The 23,435-nt window shown below is 42.7% G+C and overlaps 1 protein-coding gene across 2 annotated transcripts in view; it reads left to right on the top strand.

Moving 5' to 3' along the window:
* Window positions 1-23,435, top strand: part of wnt6b (wingless-type MMTV integration site family, member 6b) — a 40,683-nt gene that overhangs the window by 11,218 nt on the left and 6,030 nt on the right. For both annotated transcript variants that reach the window (XM_086219769.1, XM_086219770.1), the window contains one exon: window positions 11,721-11,941. In XM_086219769.1, coding sequence (XP_086075895.1) covers window positions 11,721-11,941 — 221 coding nt within the window. The remainder of the gene's footprint in view (window positions 1-11,720; window positions 11,942-23,435) is intronic.

Raw genomic sequence — 23,435 nt, 5'->3', positions numbered from 1 at the left:
TCTCTCTCCCTTTCTCTCTCGCTCCCTCTCTCTGTCTGTCTCTCTCTCTCTGTCTCACACACACACACACACAAACGCACACTTCTGCAGGCAAGTTTGAATGTGAAGCTTTGTGATTTTTTTTTTTTCCTCCTCTGGCGAATCCTCCCACTGTTCATTCACAGCTCAGTCAAGGTCAATGTGGGTTGTAGTGTCACTGAGACTGTAAGTCCACTGTACGTCCTTGTGTGACTGGCAGGCAGACAGGCTGGTCCGGCTTTAGAGGACGAGTCTCCCCGCCGAGGTGAACTTTCACTCCTTCGAATTTACTTCTGTCCCTCGAGTCTCCAGCGCTTTCTTTACCAACCTTTTGTCACAGAAATTAATTTCATAAATTACAAGTAGATACTTTAAAGTAAATTTAATGACCAGTACATATTTTTATATATATATATATATATATATATATATATATATATATATATATATATATATATATAAATAAATATTTCTTACCAGCTGTGAAGAAAAAGCTAATAATGTTTGCCAGAGTAACTGGGAAAGCAGTTCAGTTGACATGTTTGTCTTTTCTTCACTGCAGAAACCAGTTTAGACGTTCTTAATGATTTATTTTTGGTTGCTTTTGTTTTTTTTCCTGTCGTCACACCGACACAGTGATTTCACGAGGTTGGGTCAAACCGGACTCAGCTCTGCTGAGTGGAGCGAAAACGGATAGAAAAGGTCTGTTTTCTAATCTGTCGGACGTGGTATCGTGCGTTGTTGTTGACCAGAAGGATGCTGGCGCATGGCTGACGGCGTCCCGACAGGCGTCAACAGTTTAGTACGCTGCTCGTGTGTTTTTCGGTCTCCTTGGAGGTCATGTTTTCTCTCTTGTTTGTCTGCCTCTCTGTCTTTCCTGTCAGCAGGATTATGCAAAAACTGTGAGGCCCACTTTCAAAAGCCTACTGGAGGGGTGCAGAAGAACAACCCCTTAAATTATGGGATAGATTTAATCGACCCTGCAACACTTTTTTTTTTTTTAAACTGGGGTTGAGCTGGAGGTACGAGAGCCGTCTAGTTTGGGATGAAACCAGCAAACCTGCAGTTCACAATGTGAAAGTGCTGACAGCAGAGCGCGAATGGAGCGACAGCTGTAAAAGTTGGGATCCGCAGTGTCTTTATCTGTAACGCTGTAAACTGCAAGATCTGGACCATGGAAGTAACCACCTGCACTAGTGTGTGTGTTTGCAGGTCACCTGACTACACCAGGCAGTAGAGCTTCACCAGGCTCTGGTCCCTGGGAGTGAAACCTGTCACTCTGAGACAGAGAGGGAGCAGAAGCCCAGCCGAACGGAGGACTCTTGATGATTGTGTATTTCTGCGAACGCGATTGACATCAGCAAACTCTGAAGGAGTTTTTGTCTCACGTCTCTCTGACTTTCTGCCATGCATGAAGCCTTTTTTTAAAAAATTTTTTTTACTCAAATCATTTTCATCTCTTTTCAGCGGCAAACCCTGCGCGGTTGTTGTCAGCCTCTGTGAGTGAAGTGGTTTGACGTACTGTTGTAGAATAACTCCAGAAAAAAAAAAGAAACTGTGGAGGGATTTAGATCAGATTTGATGGCGTGGTAGAGCTTTGAAGTCAACCTGATTACATCATAATGTCCAAGCGGAAGCTTGCGCGTGGCGAGTGGCCTCGAGTCGGAGTGGATAACTAAACGCCACTCAGTGCGACCGGCATCATTCCTGCAGGACGGTGATTGTCGGACGGTACAGCAGGTGGTTCACGCTCGTTGATTTATAACATGGCTGTTAAAAAAAAAAAAATCAACGTTAAGAAAGTAGCTTTTTTTCTTTTTTTTTGTCGACTGACATTTATCTTCTTTCATTCACACACACACACACACACACACACACACACACTTACATACGCCCAGTTGCATGGTGGTGCATCTGCGGTGAAACCACACCTGTGCGTTTCTCCCCCGTCTGCCAGCACAATGATGCTGTGTGTTGAAAGCTGCTGGACATACCATCATACACTTCTTTTTTTGTGTCTCATGCTCACAACTCTTTATTGTCTCTGTGTCTGTCTTTGGCCCTACTTGTCTTTTGAAGGAAAATACTTATCATATAGATACGCTGAAGGAAAAGAACGAGAGAGAGAGAGAGAGAGAGAGAGCTGCAGCGAGAGGGATGAAATGTTTGGAGATAACTGTCCTTTCAGAGCCTCCACTGATTAGTGTTCTAATCATTTGGCCTGAGAGCAGAGAGCACGGCGCAGAGACTCAGACCAGAGAGGAATGCCTTTGCTCTCCTATACTGGTTCTGACTGCTGCGCTTCGCAGGGCCAACTTAACTCAGTGTGTGAGTTTGTGTGTGTGTGTGTGTGTGTGTGTGTGCGCGCGTGCGCGTGTGTGTGTGTGAGACAGCCATAGTTTGGCGGACAGCCTGCCCGGAGTGTGCCACAGGCCCACAGGTGCACACACACACACACACACATACACACACACACACACACTGCACTTGTGTGTGTTTATGTGCGTGTCACTTCAAATACATCTATCTCAGCTAATCTGTTTAACATGCACTGTATAAATGCGCTCATTCAGTCATACATTTACTGTAACACACACACACACACACACACACACACACACACACACACACACACACACACACACACAAAGCCAGAACAGAGACTTTCATTGTAGCAGATCTTATCTTGTCCACTCCACTCCTGGTCTGAAAAGCTGGATGTCTAATCAGGGCCAGGGAGATGGGTACAGATAAAGATTAAATGACGATGTGGGTTTGGCATCAGGTGCAGAGCTGAATTGTGTGATTATGTGTGTGTGTGTGTGTGTGTGTGTGTGTGTCTGCGCTTGTCTGCAAGCATGCCTTTTATACTCCAATGTGTCCCAGTGCCAGAAATATACAAGGCAGAAGTGGTCCAAGAGGGGCAGAAGTAGTTCTCAAGGTTTTAGTGTTTGCAAAATCCAGCCAGAAATGTCAACACCAGCTAATGCAGCCTCAACACTAGCTTGTAGTGTTTTGAGTTTTGATGCCTTGCAGAACTTTTGAGTCCGATGTGCCTGTTATTTCTGACTGTTCATATAACAAATCAGCACTTTCCAGTGTTTCGGATCTACTTTCCTTTGTCATGGTGCCTGCAATGGTGAGCAAGCAAAGATTCCCTCACAGAAATCAGGGCAAATGTTTATTCTACAGGTTCTGCAATTAGATGGAGTAGAAATGGTTTCTGGTTTAGCTTCAAATTTGACAAATTAATCACTTTTGATGAACACCAGAAGGCCCATCCGAAAACATTTTTGTCGATGGCGAAAGTCATGGAAACGTTTGCTAAGCAGTGACTGCTTCGCTGATATTTTGTCGTAAGAATTACAGTGAAAATGACAGCATAGATATTTTATCCTGACGTAAAGTACAAAAACCCCAAAAAAAAAAAGCATTTACAGTCCAATATGATGCAAAATTTAGATGTAAAATATGGAGAGAAAAAAAAAAAAACCTATGCAGATAGAGTTCAAGTTCAGTTCTATTTCAGGCACGTATGACACTGGACGTGCTGTAAATGTCAGTAGTGTCATGAGTGAATGATCGAGTCATCTAATAATAGGACGAGGGCCATGCAGACTCGTCATTATCTGGATCTGCATCTGCTCACCAACAAAGTGATCTGGATCTGGATCACGATGGCACACCAAGACTAGGCGTGGTTTGGTTTTTTTTGTTTTTGGTTTTTTTGTACAGAACAACAACAGAGCAAAATTCGGATTCAGATTTCAGATTCGGAAAACTTTATTTATCTCCATGGGTGGGCAATTAAGATAAATCAAATGTAACAAAATCAGCAAACTCATATTTTATTAAAGAAAATTGTATATTTTCTAATTTGGTATTTAGTAGCAATGCAAAACTTTCTTGGGCTGTTTGAACTGAACTCACTGCTGCTTCCAGTTTTTTTGGTCCAAACGATAGAAGTGTTCTAAATGTCGTGTACAAAAGTACATTCTATCCTTATATTCTTTGGCAATGCAATGGACTCAAGTAGAGTGAGCCAAGATGTCGAGCACCAGTCTCCTATATACACGATTCCCAAACTGGGGTGCGTGGGCCCAGTGTGCACATGGCGTCAGTCTTCTCTACGGATGTCTGATGTTTATGCTTTATGCGTGTTTTTGTAAAGGCCCTGCGAGGGGCGAGCTTTGGAAATGAGTCAAAGCTAAAAGTGCCGCGATGCACTTTCATGTTTCAATGAGCGGGCAGTTTTTCTTGGTATCTCATTTTCATTTCTTTCATTTTGCTCCATGGTGGAATCATGAATCACAGTTGCCTTACATTCCCATCCATCTGCATCTGAAACTGTCAAATCAGCTTTAAATGGAATGAAAGAAATGATGCCGCTACTTGTGAAAGCTGAGGAACGCTACGACACTCACGACAAGCTGATGAGGCAAATAACACTCACTGTATTTTACCATAAGACAGTTTCGCAGGAAACAGCAGCAGAGTGATGGATGAATCCGACCCCCCCCCCCCCGTGGTTGTAGCTGTCGTCGCAGACAATACTCTGAATCATGTAGATGCCATACGCAACTGAGGGCTTATTAACTTACCCTGCTTGGCAAACACAGTCAACCTGGCTGTGCGCAAGTGGCTTGAGTTGAAAACTCTTTCCAGAATAAAGTTCAGTTCATCTTGGATGGCCTCCATCAGTCTGACGGAGGAAAAGCAGGAGCTCCTGGGGATTAAAAAAGTGAAAGACTAATAAAGGCCTGCGCCACCATATGGAATACCAACTTTGATATGACGTTGTTCAGACATCATTTCTGTAAAGGTGTCCCATTTGGTCTGAAATGCACACTGAAACCTTTCAGACTGGCAACATGGGCTTCTCCACTGGTGATTGCCCCCTGCGGTCAGCGTGTCGTGGTTTCTAACCCCAGCACACCTGTAAAGAAGAGGTATTTTACTTTTCCTTTTAAAGTCCAAGCTTATATTTTCCAAGATGGCTAAAATACAGATTAACCATCATAAAAAAGATGAACACGAGTGATCGTAAAAGCTCAAATGGCATGTGATCCACAGCTCCATGTGTTGTTTCCACTGGCAGGATCATGTCAAGTTTTGAGTGTGCTACAGTGCAGAGATTAGCGGATAGATAGGCAGTTTTCCACAGCAGGAACTTGTGGGCCATTTTTGGGAGGCCCACACCTTTGTGCATGTTCCGACCACAGGAAGTGCCCCTGTGGGACCTCTTTCATGGCTTTATTACAAATTACAGTGGAAACAGTAAAAACAAAGTTGGTGACATTTAAGGTGCAGGGTAATGTGTTGTTGGGGGGTTTTTTTTTTAGCCGAAATAAATGGGGAATCTATTTTCCAACTTTCTTCAATACTGAGAGGAGGAGAGAAGAGATTTTAATTCTGGGTTTCAATATCCACCATTGTCACTATAATGTAGCGTCCATTCCTGCCTGAAATACTGCGGCCTCATGCATTCTCATGAGAAAGAGCACCAAACTGTATTTTAGCAGGACCTACAATCTCTGCTTTGCAACGTCATACCAGAGATGTTCAAGTCTTTCCTTAAAAGTCCAAGTTAAGCCAAAAGTGTCTCATCCCCCCCACCCCCCTCGAATTTTCTATAGATTTAGGAGTGGTGCCAATTCCCCCAAAGGCAAAGTCAGCTCTGGAAGACATTCATTTAAAAAAAAACAAAAAAATCCAGCAAACACCAAACGAATCAAGCCAATGTCCAACCAAACCATCATCAAGCCGCTCTGTCACTTCAGCCGTCACTTTGGAATGTGACTGAACATTTTGGATACATTAAAAGTGCCTGGTAAAGACTGATCAAGCATCCTTTGATTCTACGTCAAAGAAATATTCAGTGAACAGCAGTCTAATGCCGCTAGTGCCCCGAAAAACTACCAGCGAGCTAACGGAGAGCTGATGAATCTGAGCCGAAGTTGAACGTGTTCGCTGACCTCAACTTTAATTGTCACATTAGCGAGTGATGCACTCACGTTCTCAGTTGTCCGATGGAGTTCGATGTGGTCAGTCCAGCATGTTTTATTTTGACATGGCAAACACTGTATGTAGCTGAACGGTAGTTTTGAAGTTTTTACAACCAAAAGTTATGACTAACAGCACAGGTGTTCCGCTGCTGCTGCTGCTGCTGCTGCTGCTGCTCAACATGGTTTTGCTGCTGCAGGATCAGATTGTTCGTATTTTCCTTAAACCCGAGACAGTTCAAGTCTCAAGTCTTTCTCAAGTCACATATGTTAGACCTGGTCTGAGTGGAGTCTCCATTTCTGCTTTTTTTCTGCAGCTTTCCCTCTCTAATAAATCCTCTCTCCAAGAAACTGAATGTTTGGGCTGTCAGGGCCTTTGGGTGTGCCACTGTACCGAGCTGTTATAACCAGCCGAATGTTGGACGTCTTATTTGAAAATGGTTTGGTGGTGTTTTCTTCCTGTTGGTCACATTTTATAGCTGCAATTTAAATTGGGCACATTGCAAATTATGAGTGCAGAAACTTTTCACTGTGAAAATTTTTATTATACCCAAGTTTGTTTTACATCAGCAGACACAGTATTATGTGTATCCGACTGCAGGGCCCCACATTTTAATGTGCTACATTTCTTTGCGTCCGTTGTCAAAACTTGTGTTCATGTCAGACTTAATTCACTTCACCTTGCTTTAACTCTTTTTCCTGCACCCTCTGATATCCTCTTTCTTTCTTCTCTCTCACTCTGGTGTCTCAGAGTAGCGCTTGTCGTGACTGTCTTCATCTCCAGCATACTTGTGGGATTAAGGAGGGATGAAATTCACTAAATCGTGGGTGGAGTGAAAAAAAAGAAGGGCTCCGTACAGCACCATGATGCCGTGAGACCTTTAATGAAACCAGAGGTCGCTTTGCACACCGATATTTAATCGCTGTCTGGCGTGTTCTTCTCGTATTAAAACTTAATATGACGTTTTTGAGCTGTATAAAAGTGAATTTATCCATATGACCAATGTTTAATATTAATTTTTAGTAGCGCAACCTTAAGAGCCGAGGAGATATAGAACTGCAGTCCTGTTATCTGGGATTTTGATTTGGCTTTTCCTTCATCTTGTCTGTGTCTTTGTGGACTGCGGCCTGTTTTAGAACGTCTCATGCGAAGCGCCTGATAATATCAGTCACGGCAAATCCTTGTTTCGTTATCTGTGTAGGAGTTAAAAAGGACGCGCCGAGGAACAGTGGCACTCGGTGCAGTTGGACCCAACTTCTCTGAATGCAAGCTTCGATCTGCATTTATGTTAGCGAATCCACCTGCTAACCATCCTGTGATTTTACTGGACGCTGTGTTAGGTTTTTGATCATTTTGAGCTCTTATTCTTTCTGGCCTTGTATTGTATGACTCAGAGAGGCTCCCTGTCCGTCTGCTGCAGTGTGAAGTCACCATCATGCCTCACGTTTGCGGGAGCATGTTTGACATACAAATCATCGTCAACCGTGAACGTTTTTTTCTTCCGTTTTAGAAGTTGTATTTAGGTGTTTTGGACCTCCATGTGAAATTCTGGGAAAGTACTCCCTATTCCCTGATTGACTTGCTGCCATTTATTTTTTATATTTTCCCAGATGTCTGTTAAAAGGCTGTATATGAAACTGTATACCTTTTTAGTGCAACTTTAATATTTGACCAATACTACATCAGAGAGCAAATGTAATGGTCTTATATACAAAATTGTTGCAGCTGACTCACGAATACTCCTGGAACCTCCATTTGATGGCTGACAGTCAGAGACGGAGGTGCGTTGTACTCGTCGCAACGAACACGGACGCTGAGACAGTTCAACACTGAGTCAACATCGCTCGAGGAAATACATCAGACCTCTCACTCCTCCCTTTGAGCGGAAAATGTGTTACACAATTTTTTTTGTTTTTGTTTTTAATCTAGCAGTGGTACGCCCCTAGCATGGAATGACCGTATGTCCTATACAGTTGTAAACAGCGCACCATCGTCTCCACTGCAGCAAAACGCATAAAAGAAAAAAAAGGAGACGAGACACAAAGTCACATGTTCGTCGACTGAAGATTATGTCTATTACTGCTCCGTGGAAAAAAAAAAAACGATAAAAGAAAGAGCGGATAAAAGGGCCTGTGGCTTGGATGAAGGATGTATTCTGATCTTCAGTAATGTTAATTGTGCAAAACAAATGTACTTTTACGTGATTTTGAGAGCATGTTGCACACGCTGTTTTTGGAGTCTCAAATCACATCCTACCTTGAAGGGATGCACACTTTTATGTCCTAATCTCCAAACAAGGGCAAGAATGCCGGGCTTACACTCATCCCATTATCCAATTAATGCACCCCATTTTTGGGTATATTTCCAGCGATGCACTCTTTCACCTCAGATCACTCCACTGTCAGATTCACTCTCTTCTCCGCTTTCCCTCTCATCGTTCTAAAATTATATTTAAGACAGCGGATTACAAGAACAGCAGTCAACCAAAAAGAAAAGGGGGATTTCACATCGTTGTATAAAAGATTTTGCACAAATACATTTTTTTTCCATTCATGCTTAAATTATTTATTTTCATCTTAATTCTCAGCACCAGATAAGTGATTGCCCAGCAGTTTCAGCTCCCATTATCATTTATTCTCAGCTCTGAACAATGTCTTTCTCCACTTTCTCTACTTTCTCTTACCATCCCTCTGTTGTTCAGGGTTGGGAAGATACTGTTGAGAGAAGCTGGATGATCTTGCACTGATTCATGGATGAGGCTTACAGAACATCAACACCAGTGCATATCTGCGGCTCTGTTTCCACTGGCTGCGCATCGTCATATCTGATATTCATTACTTCTTCTTGTTTATTACTCGGAAGGTTCAACAGTTCAACTCATCATTCGTAGCATTGAGTTACTCTGCAGGCAACTCCCATGGGTGGTAATGGTACATTCCTGCCACGACTGCGAAGGACAGAGATGGAAAACGGGAATAACGAGTCATTTTTATTGCGGTTTAAAAACCAAATTTCCAAACAAAGACAAGCTTTTAAACTGAGAAATAAATATCTGTTCGTCAAGCTAAAAAGCTACAGTGCAGCACTTTTGTCTCCATTTTCTAGCGGTGAGAACGATCACACCTCCTCTGCCGAAGCTTTCTCTGTCACTACTGTCGCTGCTCTCAAGACCAGAATTTGATCCATTCGGTCCGTAAAACACTTGAAAATTTCAAAGAGCTGCGGGATTAAGTTATTTTTGCGCGTTCAAGTGAGGGGGCCAGCGTGAAGTTCTACACGTACAGTACGATCGGCATCCATCGTCACTGCAGCGCAGTAACGGCATGACGTTAACGAACGCCATTGACTTTGACGTTTTCAAATCCCATTTCTCGATTCATTCACTTGGACGGTGCAAATTCATTAAGGAACTGACCAGGTCATGATGCTGGTGCCAAGACACAAGATGGAAACCTAAGAAGGAGAACACAAAATTCTTTTCCATAAGAACCCGTCCCACCAATCGCTTCAGACCATCATCATCACAGGTGGAAGGCTTTTTCAAAACACATCAATATGTGTCTCTGTTTTCAGTCACTCATCCACAGTCACATTCTGTCGCTATTCCACTTCGCAGTATATTTGCTAACGCACTGAACGGGATCATCAGGAAACTTTTGTGTCATCGTGAGAGCCCTCAGACAAACTCGCACTTCCAAAACTTCACCCAGCACATTCACCAGTTTTACAATGCTACACCTCCCATTGTAAAAACCAGGCTGGCTGGCTTTTGTGAGCTGCTGACAGAGTTAGCTTCTTCCCAGCTATGCCCCTGGTGCGCACGCACACACACACACACACACACACACACACACACACACACACACACAGACACACAACAATGGGAAGAGAATAATAAGGGGTTATTGAGAGGGAGCAACTATATACAGTAGTGTTCGAGTACCTGCTAATTAGAGTAACACATGCAGACTGTGTATTTTAACTACTGCACACCTTAGACAGACAGACACACACACACAAACACACACACGCACACCTGTCTTAAAAATACTAGATATGAAGGATGTTATTACTGTAGATACACTTACTCCAGCTACTCTTCAGCTTGGATAAATACTGCAATTGATAACAAAGAAATTTCTGCCAGTGTTACATGTTGAAGTATTGGTTGATAACAGTATTTGTGCAGTATTTCCCCTGGTATCTTCCTCCTTGTGTCATCAAGAGGCTAAAAAAATCAGTCAACTATATAAATTCCTTTTTGAAAATGACAAGAATTTGTGTTTGCTCTTGCTGACGTACGTTGAGCTGAGGGCTGGAGATTCAAGTGCCTTCATTTCTACTTGTGTGCTAAGACGTGTGTGTGTGTGTGTGTGTGTGTGTGTGTGTGTGTGTGTGTGTGTGTGTGTGTGTGTGTGTGTGTGTGTGTGTGTGTGTGTGTGTGTGTGCGTGCATGCACGCAAGTGGTATCCGACCGCCGGCAGAGAAGACTGGCAAGAGTGTTTGTTCTACTTCTGAAAACAAACTCACAAAGCAGATGAATGATATCAGGTGGTGCGATTATCAGGGATAAGGCTGAATGAACATCTATGAGCTGGATTTTTTGCTCGTTCTCACACTCTTTTTCACACCCTGGGTTTGTCATGCTTACTTCTGTTTCACAGCTTCCATCTGCAAACATTCAGGGAGAGGAAGGCAGAGACAGAGAGAGGGAGAGAGAGAGAGATGGATGTGTTGCAGTGTGGATGTCAGTGAAGGCAGCACAAGGTGGAAAGTGTTGCGGCAAGAAAATACTCATCACATTCAAAACTCATCACTTTTTCATGGTGGAAATAAGCCCCTTTCCCATCAACAATGATTAGTTCTTACACAACCGCCTGTCAGAGCTAAGGAGGGCTTTCATTTATATTACCGTACGTTTGAAGATTCATTTTCCTCCATTTGCAGATGTTATATCCTCAACGAATTAAGGCAGAAAACGGTTTGAAAGAGGAAGTTGTTTATGCTCCTCTTTTACCATCAGCCTCATTAAGGGTGTGTATTTGTGTTGTGTGTAGGATTGCATATTCATTGTAAAGCATTGCAGTCTACTTACTTTCCAATTGCAGCATTTTTAGAGTCACCTGCTGTGTCAATTTCAATATAAGTCTCTGATGTCATTTCCTGTTACCTCTTGGGCCCATATATGTCCTGCTTGTCTCTCACCTCTGGTCAGCCACCCCGTGTGCCCCTTCATGTTGGTGTGTTTTTTGTTCTCTTTGCCATGCATTCATGAAACGAATAAAGGCTTTTTAAGAGTGCGATGGATAGTTTCTTTTTTATACTTCCACTATTTAAGCTTCTAGCTCTCATCTGGAAGTTAAGAAAATGCCTGGTTTACCAAAGTCAACTAAGCATTAAGATCTGGCCCATAAACAGCTGGTTTTTATAGCGAGGACCAGGTCAGTCTGACGTCAGAGCTAAGATGCCTCCTTTGTCTCCCACGTGCTCATTCAAGAGGCGCTTTGTGGAGAAGTGGTGGGTAAAGTTGGCAGGCTTTGCTGCCACAAAGAAAACACAGCTTGTATTTGGTTTGTGGCTGCTGATGAACCACATTGTTGACTATGTGATGAAGTTAACAAGTGTCGTGCAACAAAAAGAGCAGTGTGAACTTTCTGTAGATGACATTTTTACTGAGAGATTGTTCTTTACCTCTCCAGGGCAGTGGGCAGTCCGCTGGTGATGGATCCCAACAGTATATGCAGAAAGGCGAAGCGCCTGGCGGGGAAGCAGGCTGAGCTCTGCCAGACTCAGCCTGAGATCGTCAGTGAGGTAGCCAAAGGAGCGAGGCTGGGCGTCAGGGAGTGCCAGTACCAGTTCAGGTACCGCCGCTGGAACTGCACCAGCCACAACAAGTATTTTGGCAAAATACTGCAGCAAGGTGAGTGAGAATGAGATATGCCCAGTTTTTTTAAATTTTACAGTGTGTATTTGAGTGTATTTTGCAGTCAGCATCACTCAGCCTCGGGGATAAACTGAGACATGTGATTGATCGTGTCCATCCCACCATCCCAGAAACACCTTTATTGAAATATGCAGTGTACTGGAGTGAGTGTGGAGTATTTGAAGCGGCTTCAGGTTTCATAAAATGCTGCAAAAACTCCAGTAGGACTTGGCAGTGAGGTTAAGTTTCATGTCCACAAAGCACTTGAGAATACTTAAAACCATTGATTGTTTAGACCAGGGGCCGGCCACCTTCAACACTCACAGAGCCATTTGGACCTGATTACCATAGAAAAGAAAACATCTGGAGCCACAAAACCCTTTTGACATCTAAAATGAAGATAACACTGCATATATCGCTTTTTTACCATTATGAAATCAATGAGCTTCAACGGAGAAAACAAAATTTTATTTCTACGTGCAACAAAAACATTTCTTCTGAAACTTTTCCTTTCTTGTATGTATCCATGGTTGGGCTACCGGGGATCAAAAGTTCAATAATTACATGCCGGCGGGTGTTGCACGGCCGCGATTGTAACGAGCATTTTGTGCGACAAGAAACTGAAGGTGATTTATTTTGATGCTGCAGGATCACCATCATCTTCAAATTTAGAATTACATTAAAAAACAAAACGACCAATTAAAATAGAATAAATTTAAATCAAATACTCTTTATTTACTTTCCAAAGGCACAGGGAGCCGAAGCAGAGGGATTAAAGAGCGGCTCCGGAGCTGCGGGTTGCCGACCCACGGTTTAGACCAACTCCCACCTTATTGGGGTTGTGATCATTGGGAAATGCCGTGTACGTGTCGGTCCATGTAAACTTAGTCACTGCTGAGTTGGAGGGGACTTTTAGCGCAGACTGGCAGGAGTTGATGTGATGGATTTTTAAGGACCTGGTGCTCGGGAATATTTGATTATCATCGGCATACATGTTTCCAGGAGTATAAAATGACTACATGGGTAAAATGCAAACAAACTGACTCCAACAGGTCGAACTGGTGCTTTAGATTTTACTTGAACGTAACTCTGTTTTATGTTTTTTTTTTTTTTGACCCAGGCAAAGCTAACGCCGGTACAGAAAGATGATGTATTTCAGATGTATTTTCAGTGTATTATTGGCTCTCTCCATAAGTATTCCCAAAGAGGCTTCATGCGGTTTGAAGTACTTTGAAAAAAACACATAAATATTGTCATGTCCCATTTTCAGCCCTGAGTACTTTGGGATCTGAACCCATGACCTCAAGCCCGCAGCCTGCGGCCTCATGCCAACTTGAGGTCAGATCCCTGTCTAATGGCAGTCCAACACACAAGGGCAGCTGTTGTATTTCAGAGCAGACATATTCACACTTGACTGCCTCTCCTCCTCGTCAGAGTGGGCATGCTTGAAATGATCAGCTAAAATGGCCTTTTCTCTTAACATCTCTCCAGAGATCTCTTAATATCTTCCTCCAGCTCTTTGATGTCTGCAATATAGCTGATGTTGGGTCATCGCTGGGTCTTCTGCAATTACTGTGTTGCTTTTTCTCTCATATGATTACGTTCATAGAGAGTTGCCTGTCTGGTCCCTGACTGGCGCTACACAGAGCCTTTATCTGTGTGTTTGACCAACAAACAGGGAACGTCCAATGTCCATAAAGAAAACGTGTCAGGCGCGTTATTAAGGCAGGCTTGTGTCTCTTTCCTGGAAGAGTCGCGTCCTGAAATGAGCTCACTTGTGGTTACAGTTGCAAGGACGGAGCAGGTGATTTGTGTCTTCAAGCAAATTTAACATGAGCAATGAACTTGAAATTTGAAATGTCTGGGTTTTTAAAAACCCACAAGCAAACCGTATATGTCGTGTTAGACTGTGGAAGTAAAATATGCCAAAATGCTGCAGTTTGACTTTGTATAGTCTTTGAAGTATTTAGGAAAGGAAAGATGAATGTGCAGTGTCTTGTTTTGGAACGGTTAAGTTGCTATCTCCTGAGACAAATACAAAAATAAAACAAACCTTTATTTATCCCTGGAGGCAAATTCAAGTGTTGTAGCTAGGGATGAAAATAATACCGGCATGTAATAGGTATCATTAGATCCTTTTTTTTTTTTGTGACAAACTTTTTTATTGCTTTTAAATTTGATCCAGCTCTCTCTAAAGGCAGGAATTCCACCAGTGCTTACATGCCTCACTCCACATCACACACGTATCAATGAAAATGCAAAAACCGCCTTCAAGGGACACGTTGGGAGGTGAAACCTTTCATAAGATGATATTGATCATTTTTAGGAACTGTTTTGCTATTTTGGTATTGATCTGATGAACAAAACTAGCCTTCTTCAATAAAGCGGTACTGTATGATTCACGGGCTTTCCCAACTTATTCAGGAATACCGAAAAATGTTAAAAATCGCAATTCTTTCATGTTTTTCAGTTATGTAAAAAAATATGAATATCACATAAAGTCATATTCATACAAAGAGAGCATCATTTAGTGCAGACTATCGGCCAAATTAGTTGAGGACTATCGGCATCTTGCATATTGGGGTGAAAAATTGTTAATGCATTCCTGACTGCAGTGCTGGAGAGCATAACACAGATGCAGGAGGAAGTAATCATTAAAGACTATAAGACGATATAGTCAAGAATATACAGACAAAAAAAAAAAAACCACTAAGCAACTGGACCGTGAGAATAAAACCGTCCAAATATAGAAGATAATAATTGAATCAATGTAGGATACTTGCTGCTTGTCACTTGTGAAGAAGAAGTTTTATTTTTAATTTTTTTTTTTTTAAGATGACAACACTGTCAACGTTGCAGAAAGAACCAAGCTTAATGTGAAAGAATAAGAAGGGAACAGATGAGGGCAGGAATCTACCAGTAGAAGTCAGACGAGTAATTAATCATAAATTCCTGCCTGTCTATGAGCGAGGCCAAAGCGCTCCTTTGTTTAGGGGTGGCAGCCCTCAATTACCTGGCGCTTCTCTCAATGGCTGTTTTGATGATTTTAACGAGCAAATGTCAAAATAAAACGTCCTAATAGTAGAGAAGGTTGAGTAGCTTTGATGCAGGCTGCTGCAGCCTTCACCGGTGGGCACTTACTTCCATTAAACCTCGACAGCGCGCGTGTTCGTTTCCATGAGTTTATTGTGCTTTTCACATTATTAGAATGCTTTCCTGTCAATCGCAGCGTCAGGAATGCAGATCGCAGCCCGTTCAACATTTTGATGCTGCGCTGAAGAGGATATGAACTTTTGCCTTCTCTCCCTTAAATCTTCTGTCTTCACATGATTATAATCTGGGCTCCTCTAATCCAGTTTTGGCTGATTTGCTTCCATCTCTTTTTCATGCAAGTGGAATAACCGCTCTAGCTGCCTGAAGTCTTTGCTTCACACGCTAAACTTCCTCTGCAGCGGGTTTTTTGTTGTTTTTTTTGCCTTTTTCGCTGCCCAGTTTGATACTCACATGGAAATATGAATATTTTATAGGTCCTAGAACTGCACCAGTGTGTAATTGGGTGTTTTTTCTGAAGTTCTATCTATTCATTGACACAGTTCTACGTTGGCTATAGGGTCTTAGACAACAAGCAGCCTGACTGAACCGCTCTCGTCTGTAGCAAAAACATCTCCAGGCTACCTTCTCTAATGAGCATTCAGATAGAAACCACACTGTTGCTCCGTGTGTCGTCAGCTAATGTGCCTCACATATGAGCTCTTTGACTGCGTGCCAACATGTGAGCTTAAGAATCCAACTGTGCGGCCTGTCAGTGCGCTAATGGGCGATAGTGATCCTGCACCGTGATGGAAAAAAAAAAAAGACGTCATCTCTCAGACAATGACAATAATAATGGATCATCTGTAGCTGCAAGGAAACTAAATAACACAAATGTGCTAATGTTTACTTTTTTTTTCCCCCTCTGCACTTTTGTGTGAAGCCATCAGATTAGAGAGAGACTGATACCCCTTTTACCCTGGATTAAAAAAAAAAGTCTGTTTTCTGTCTTCGGAGGGGCACAGCTAGCGTTCAGTCTGATCCCATGACTCCATCCAGTGCTGATTGGCAGTGATAGAAACACGACACCCAAGAAGACATGCTAAATTTCACAAATGTGTAATCCCTGCACACAAACGCCCTTGAAATTATGAAGAGATGATCGGAATAAAGAAATCAAGCTGAAAGAGTTTGAGCTTCATGACGGGGAAGAACTGAAGTGACGTCTTTTACATTTGACAGAGAGCTGATAGCTGCTTTGCAGCGTTCATGTCAGGTTCTGATTGGCTGGAAGAAAGTGAGAGAAATCAGTGCTTGTGACTCTTCCCTCCACGCCCTTGTAAACCCATTTTACCAAGTCGATTGATCCCATACCCGCTTCAAAAGGACGAGGAGCCTTTTCTCTTTCTCTCCCTGGTGTTTTACACTCCACAAACAAAGAGGTGTTGTGAAAGCAGCATCAGATACTCTTTGTTAGCTGCAGTAAAGGCAGCATGGAGGATGGTTTATAGCTCTGCTTGACAAAAACCTGGGGAAGCTAACTGCAGAAGTGATACAGTTCCATGATCTCCATACGTATTGTTGAAAGCCAAGATTGGAAACGCTGGGAGTGGGCGGCACATAACCACACTCCCCCTGGTGTTCGCATCAGTGCCAGTCGGAGACCATCAGCACCGTGTCTCCTGCTGAGTCATTTGCCCTGGGAGAGACAGCTGATTGAACCCGTTTTCGTAACAGACAAAAGCCACGTTTGCCGGTGTTAGCATGTTTTGGGTTTTTTTGGCCAGTGGGAATTGGGGGGGGGGGGGGGGGGGGTCTGACTGAGCTTGTTAACACACACACACACACACACACACACACACACACACACACACACTCAGCTCCCCAGCATAGCAGTGGTTAACCAGAACCACAGCAGCTACAACTTATAACTGACATCATTATGCATCGTTACGACCTACACACAGCACAGTAAGTGCTAACTAGCCGCTAGCTGTCAGGGACAGTGATTGGTGGAGACGCATTTACCCTCTGAGGAGCTGAAGGGCGCCAACCCGCTCATACATTTTAGTGGTTTACGCATTTGTTAACCGCTCACTTTCAGTGCATCCAGTTGGTGATGTTGCACAAGTACACACCTACAACAGAAATGCAAACTCATCTGTCACTGGGAAAGGATAGTTTGTCAAAAAAAAACAAAAACCTGTGTATACACGTTAATTTTGGGGAGGACAGAGAGAGAGAGGTGTGGTTGAGTTGGATAATGGTTGATTTCACATCATTAGCTACTGAAACTGCCATTTCTCATCTTGTGAGAGCAGTGTGAACAAATGAGCATGTCGGCACAAGGACGGCGGCTTATTTTGCATCTCGATCTCATTATTCTGTCCTCTGGACATGAACCTTTCACACAGAGTCAGCTTCAAAAACAAGGTTTAATTTCTGGTCTCTTGTCATTAATTGGTGGTTATTATCCTCTTTTCCTTCATCTCCACTGTGTTCAGGTAGCACAGAGAGCCTGGGGGCAGTGATGACTTGTAGCGTGAGCCAGCCAGCGTGCTTCAGTGCTCCTAATCACATAAGGAGGGTTAAGGCTAGTTTTCAAAAGGCGTGATCATTTTTCAGAAAATATCTGAATTATGAAACTCTCCTGATTCTTTTTTTTTTTTAAAGAAAAATAATATATTATTGATATAAATCGACATGGAACTGAAAGCAAAACGTCTTACTTTTTAGATACTGCTTCTTCTACTGCTAGTAATGGTGATCAAAATAACTTTACTGCTTAACTCTAACAATAACTTGGAATTATATGGCACTAATCAAAGAATAAGCTGCTTTCCAAAGAGGTAAATTGAATAAACCGATGAAAAAAATAGTGGTACTTGAGATTTTGAGGGTAAATGAAGAAGAGGCTTAATGTTAGTTAATGGTTTCATGAACAGGTGAGTTCTCAGGCGGTTTGTGTTTTTTGTGAAAATGTCTAGGACCACATTTCTCCGCTGTGTTGTAGCAGCTAATGTGACCTCGACTTTTACCGATCCGCTTCCCAACAGTGAATCCATTTTAACATCGAATTGCCTCTTCTTGGTCGGTGGAACGATTCCTTGCTGCCTCCCATGGTTATTGCAGGTTCTACTCTTGGTGATTTCCATTCTTAGAAAACAAACCACACTGACCATCGGTAGCTGCCAGCCTATTAAAACAAATGATTTTCAGTTAAATATGATATCGCGCTCATCCGGACTGTGACGCGATTTCACAGAATTCACGTTTTACCATCCCAGAACCCCCTGTATGGTTGCCTAAAAGTATTGAAAGAATATGTGCTAATTCCTGCAGAAGGGCCCTGTGGAATTAGAAGCAGACGTAGACAGGCCCAGACACCCGCCGTGGCAGAGAATTTGTTTGGAATTCATGTCTCCAAGGAAAATATGAAACAGGGGTGCCTCAAATCATCTTATATTTGATAGCTTCTTTTATGCATGACAAAACTTTTCTTTGTATTTAATTCCTTGTGTTATCTGCCTCTTGCTCTTTTGCCGTGACGCTATTTTCCACCAGGTCATTGATATCAGGAGGAGAAAATTTAAAAAGAAAAAGAAAAGGGAACATTTAAAACATTCCTCGCTAAAACTAAACAAACATCAACCCAACAATTTTCTCATGATGATTCTTGTACCAAACGCTGTGTTTCTGATGACATCTGGACACTGTGATTTCTGATAGCGACCCACAGCTGCTTTTGAAATCACTTGTGTGAACATATTGCATTAATCAGGACTTGAGTGCTGATGTTTCACACACGTCTTTAAATAGACACATGGATGTTTTTGGGATGACTGATTGGAGTTTGCGGCTGATCTTGTGAATTTCAGCTCTGTTCTGCTGAGTAACGGGAATTTAAACATCACTTATCTGAATTGGAAGCAACAGCACACACACACACACACACACACACACACGCATGCACGCACGCACGCACACTTCTGAAAAGACTTCACATATAAAGTCACCCTCATCAATAACAGCCAGTCCCAAACAAACATACAAAAGATAACCATGTACAAAATGTGATAAACAATTCAAGTAAGAGCAATTGCACAATTTGCCTGCACTGGTTATCATCGCTGGGTGTCAGGGTGTACAGCTGGTATTGATATAATGACATGCTGGGGTGTGCAGGTCTCGTCGCACGCCACCCATTTTGTGTGTGTGCGTGTGTGCGTGCGTGTGTTACCATTTCTAATGAATCCCATTCACTGAATCATGTGATATGGAGTTGGCAGGGTTGATGGTGGTGACTGCACGCTCACCTCCTTCCAGCTCTTGGAATTGAAAGTCCCTCACTTAGCCCTCACACACGCACACGCACACACACACACACACACACACGTCTGTAATCTCCTGGTGAATTCTGCCATGAAGAGAGCTGATAACGAAATAGACCATCTTCTCACATCGTTGCAGGATCCGTGCAGGTGAAGTAAGGAGCGCTTCATCTTTTGGGGAGGATTAATGGACTCTTTGTCCTGCCGCGAGCCAGACAGGAGGGTCGATGCTCTTCTCTCTTCCGTGGGTGCCTCAGGGAGCTGACACTTCCCACCCACTACCATTCCCTGCACGACGCTAACTAGCAGTCAGCCGCTCTGAGCTGACTGCTGCAAAGAGCATAAAAGGATATATCTGTCTGTCTATTTCCCAAAATGTTGGCATGTTCCTTTAATTATGACCCTGTTCCATTTAGGTGGACCAAATGGAAGTTCCCTAGATAGGGAATATGCTCTTCTTGCCTGACATGTACTGTATATTTATTTTGCTTGACACCAGCTGAACTTGTTTTCCAACAGTTGCTCATTTACATACACAGCAGTTCAGGACTCACATGGCATTAAAGTTAATTAATCATAACATCACTCCCTAACTGATGAGTGTCTGTCCATCTGGCCGGTATAGTTTTCACTCTCCTTTAGCTCTGTTTTTGCTCTCCATCAACTCCTCTGGGAGTTCACCACCTCACCGCTTACTGTGTTTGTTTGCTGTTTGGTGCTGAACAGATGCACAGCTGGTTTTCATGGCTCCTCGCTGTGGTCGGAGGTACAACAGTACGTCCCATTTTCTTGATCATGATGTCTCAAGAATGCCTGGAGGCAATGTCACTACATCTGGCACAAGTATCCACTTGGCTGAACTGATCAGAATTTGATGACTAAGGTCAGCGTGACCTAAGGGGGGAGAAAAAAAACGATAACATTTCTATTAAAAGTCTGATAGAAACAAATGAAGAACGAATGTCGTTTCACTTTGCTGGCCACTATTCGGTGACATTTGTCAGGAATGGGAGGGTTAGAGTGATGACAAAGAATCTTTAGATTTCAGCTTTAACACGCATGAAGACTTGTCTTATTCTATAGTACTTTAGTACAGAGCTGCGGGGCGGAAACAAATCTTTTCAGGTCATGAGATATGTATTTGTTCCCTCTATAGTTATTTCATATTTTTTAACCAAATTATATCATATGGCCATAAATTGATTAAATTTAGGGGAAGAATTATACTTTCTGCTCTTAAAATGGCTAAAGCCCAGGAGCAAGTTACATCTTGTAACTTCAAAATACAATATAGTGAATTCTCACTGTGACCAATGGAAAAAAATGAAACTAAAAAGTCCGTCCCTATGGCTGCGCCAAGGCTTTGTATTATAGCTTGCTACTGTTGTGTGCAGCTGGATACGAGTTATTCCTAAAAAATCATCTTGGATCCATGAAAGCCAAAGAGATCCATCTAAAACCAGGGCCAATTTCCCTCTTCACTCCTCTGAACAATTTGGCTGGAATGATAACAAGACGACTGGATGAGGGTTTCGTATGGATGCAGTGTTTGTGAACAAGTGTTGACACGAACAAGGAAGGTAATACAGGAGAAATTCACACAGATGGGATGGGAAATATAGTAGAAATATCTGACACGGTCAGCGCCAGCAGAAAGGTTCACTCACGCTGAATACAGGCGTGATGCATGAGATACATAAATGAAGAGCAGAAGGACCCAGAATTTTGTTCCAAACCTGTTGATGACATTTTTATTCACCTGTTTTCTCTCTTTTGGGGGGGGTGTATACTTATAAAACTGTGTAGATGAAAGACTGTTGTAGAATTTCGTTCCAGGGACTGATTCAGGCCTGCGATGACCTGCGTGGCACCAAAATTGCTGTAAGAGTGATAGAATTTGATCGAAGAGTGCGGCTGTAGAAATTTGACAATATAATCATATTGTATACATTGTAAACGCCAACTACTGTCGAATGTCTCTAGTAAACCCCTATATTGTTTTGATGAGGAGATGATTGAAGTTCACGTGAGGGAAATGTGAGCATACAAACTCATTCATATGGGAAAACTGGCCACAAATTTTGTAAAGTCACTTGCGAACGCCACTAAAATATGTTTGTCAGCAGCTGGGTTTCTTATTTCAGCCCAGTCGTTGTCAAATTCTTTCATGGCTGCTGTTTTCTTGTTGAGTGAACGCGTGCAGCAGGAAGCGTGGCTAAAGATGTGTTGAGCCGAGGCTGAGAACGGTGCTGAATCCACCCGAGAGGACAGACAATCAATTTGCGGTTGTGCTTGGACTTTACTTCAGCCAGGAGTGTTAAGCTCCGAACCAGAAATAAACCAGCAGCTGTGGCGACTGATTGTGTGTGTGTTTGTGTATGAAAGAAAGGGATAGCCGGCCTCTGAGCGCAACAAATCCGATGATGCTTGAGATGGTAATAATGGACCAGGACTGAAAGAGAGGTTCTTTTTATCCTCTCCCATGGACTGACGGGATCAGTTGTTGTGCTGTGTCTGTTCCCCAGTTGTCCTGCATGGATTCTGCAGATCATATAAAAAAAAAATCAAAACAGATAACGTTAAGATGAAATCAGTCACTGAGAAGATATAGGTGTAATTGTAGTTAATTAGCATTTACACTGTGTCGCTCCAAAAATAAAAATCAAACTTGGCTTGTTTATTCTGTTTTCAAAAATAGGTTTTTAAGCATTACAGTTTTCATGGCCTTGATTTTGTGCTCAGTCATTTGTTTGCATCATAACTGAATAGTTAGACGTGTTGAGAATACACGTAGTTGCTTTTCCCCGTTGTTATGAGGAGACTGATGCCATAGCTCAGAGGAAAACAAGCATAAATGAGGGAAAACGAATCTACTATGATCTGTCTTGCTCGTCTTCCGTCTGTCCATCCATCTTTATCCGCTTATCTGTAGTGGAGTTGCAGGAGATGCAGTTCTAGCAGGGGTTCTCACAGTAACCAGCTCTGACTGGGGGACCTCGAGGCATTCCCAGGCCAGCGTAGAGATATTATCCCTCCACCTGGTCATTGGTCTGCCCTGTGGCCTCTTCCTATAGATGCCCAAACCACCTCAGCTGGCTCCTCTCTACGCAAAGTAGCAGCGACTCTGCTCTCAATCCCCTACGGATGACTGGACTTCTCACCTCCTCGCTAGGAGAGAGGCCGGCCACCCCTTGTAGGAATCCGTTTGCTCCACTTGTATCCACAATCTAGGTCTTTCAGTCATGACCCCTATTTCATGACCGCAGGTGAGAGGAGGAACAAATACTGACCGGTAGATTGAGAGCTTTGCTTTCTGGCTCAGCTCTCCACTCGTGCTCCGATTCTCCAGCCCATCTCACGCTCCATCCTCCCTCACTTGAGAACAAAACCGCAACATACAATACTTGAATTCCCCCTCTTGGGGTCTTCACTCTCGAGTCTCCACGACTTGTCAGAAAAGGGTAAAAATTACTTATGACACGGTAAACCTTACAACTCCTGAAGAAATTGTCTTTCTTCTCCAACCTTCCATGTGCTGCTGTGATTGTCTGACTAGAGTTTTCTCCGAGTGGGTAAATAGCTGCTTGAAAACAGATGTTTTGCAGCAAGTCTTTTTTTTTTTTCAGTTCCTTCCCACAAAACTGCAGTAATTAAGACACGTTTCAAAAAAGTTTTATCAGAAGCCATCAGTACTGAATAATTACAGCCCATATCAAACCTGCCATTTATTATTAAAATCACAGAGTTGTTTTTAGACAACCTAGCAACTTTCTGGCAGAAAATAACTACCTTGATAGTTTTCCAGTCTGGGATAAGGCTCCATAGCAGCACTGGGACTGCTCTTATCAAGGTGTTGAAAGACATTAATCTCACCACTGATTCTGTTAAACTTTCTGTCCTTCTGTTATTGAACCTTAACACTACATTTGATACAGTTGATCAAGATATATTAGAGGAAAGGCTTGAATATGTTTTGGTCTCTCTGACATGGTCCTGAACTGGTTCTATCTACAGAGCATCTCTTTTATGGAGTCCAGCAAGGCTTGATTCTTGGCCCTCTACATTATTCTGTTAGCTGATCACATGGTTTCATGCTGCCTCAACAATTTTTCAGTAAAAAAATTAAATCA

This window comes from Aulostomus chinensis, chromosome 12 (genome assembly GCF_037954235.1).
Source record: "Aulostomus chinensis isolate RoL2024-O1b breed Wild chromosome 12, RoL_Achi_v1.0, whole genome shotgun sequence".
NCBI lineage: Eukaryota > Metazoa > Chordata > Actinopteri > Syngnathiformes > Aulostomidae > Aulostomus > Aulostomus chinensis.
This window is presented reverse-complemented; position numbering and strand designations above follow the sequence as displayed.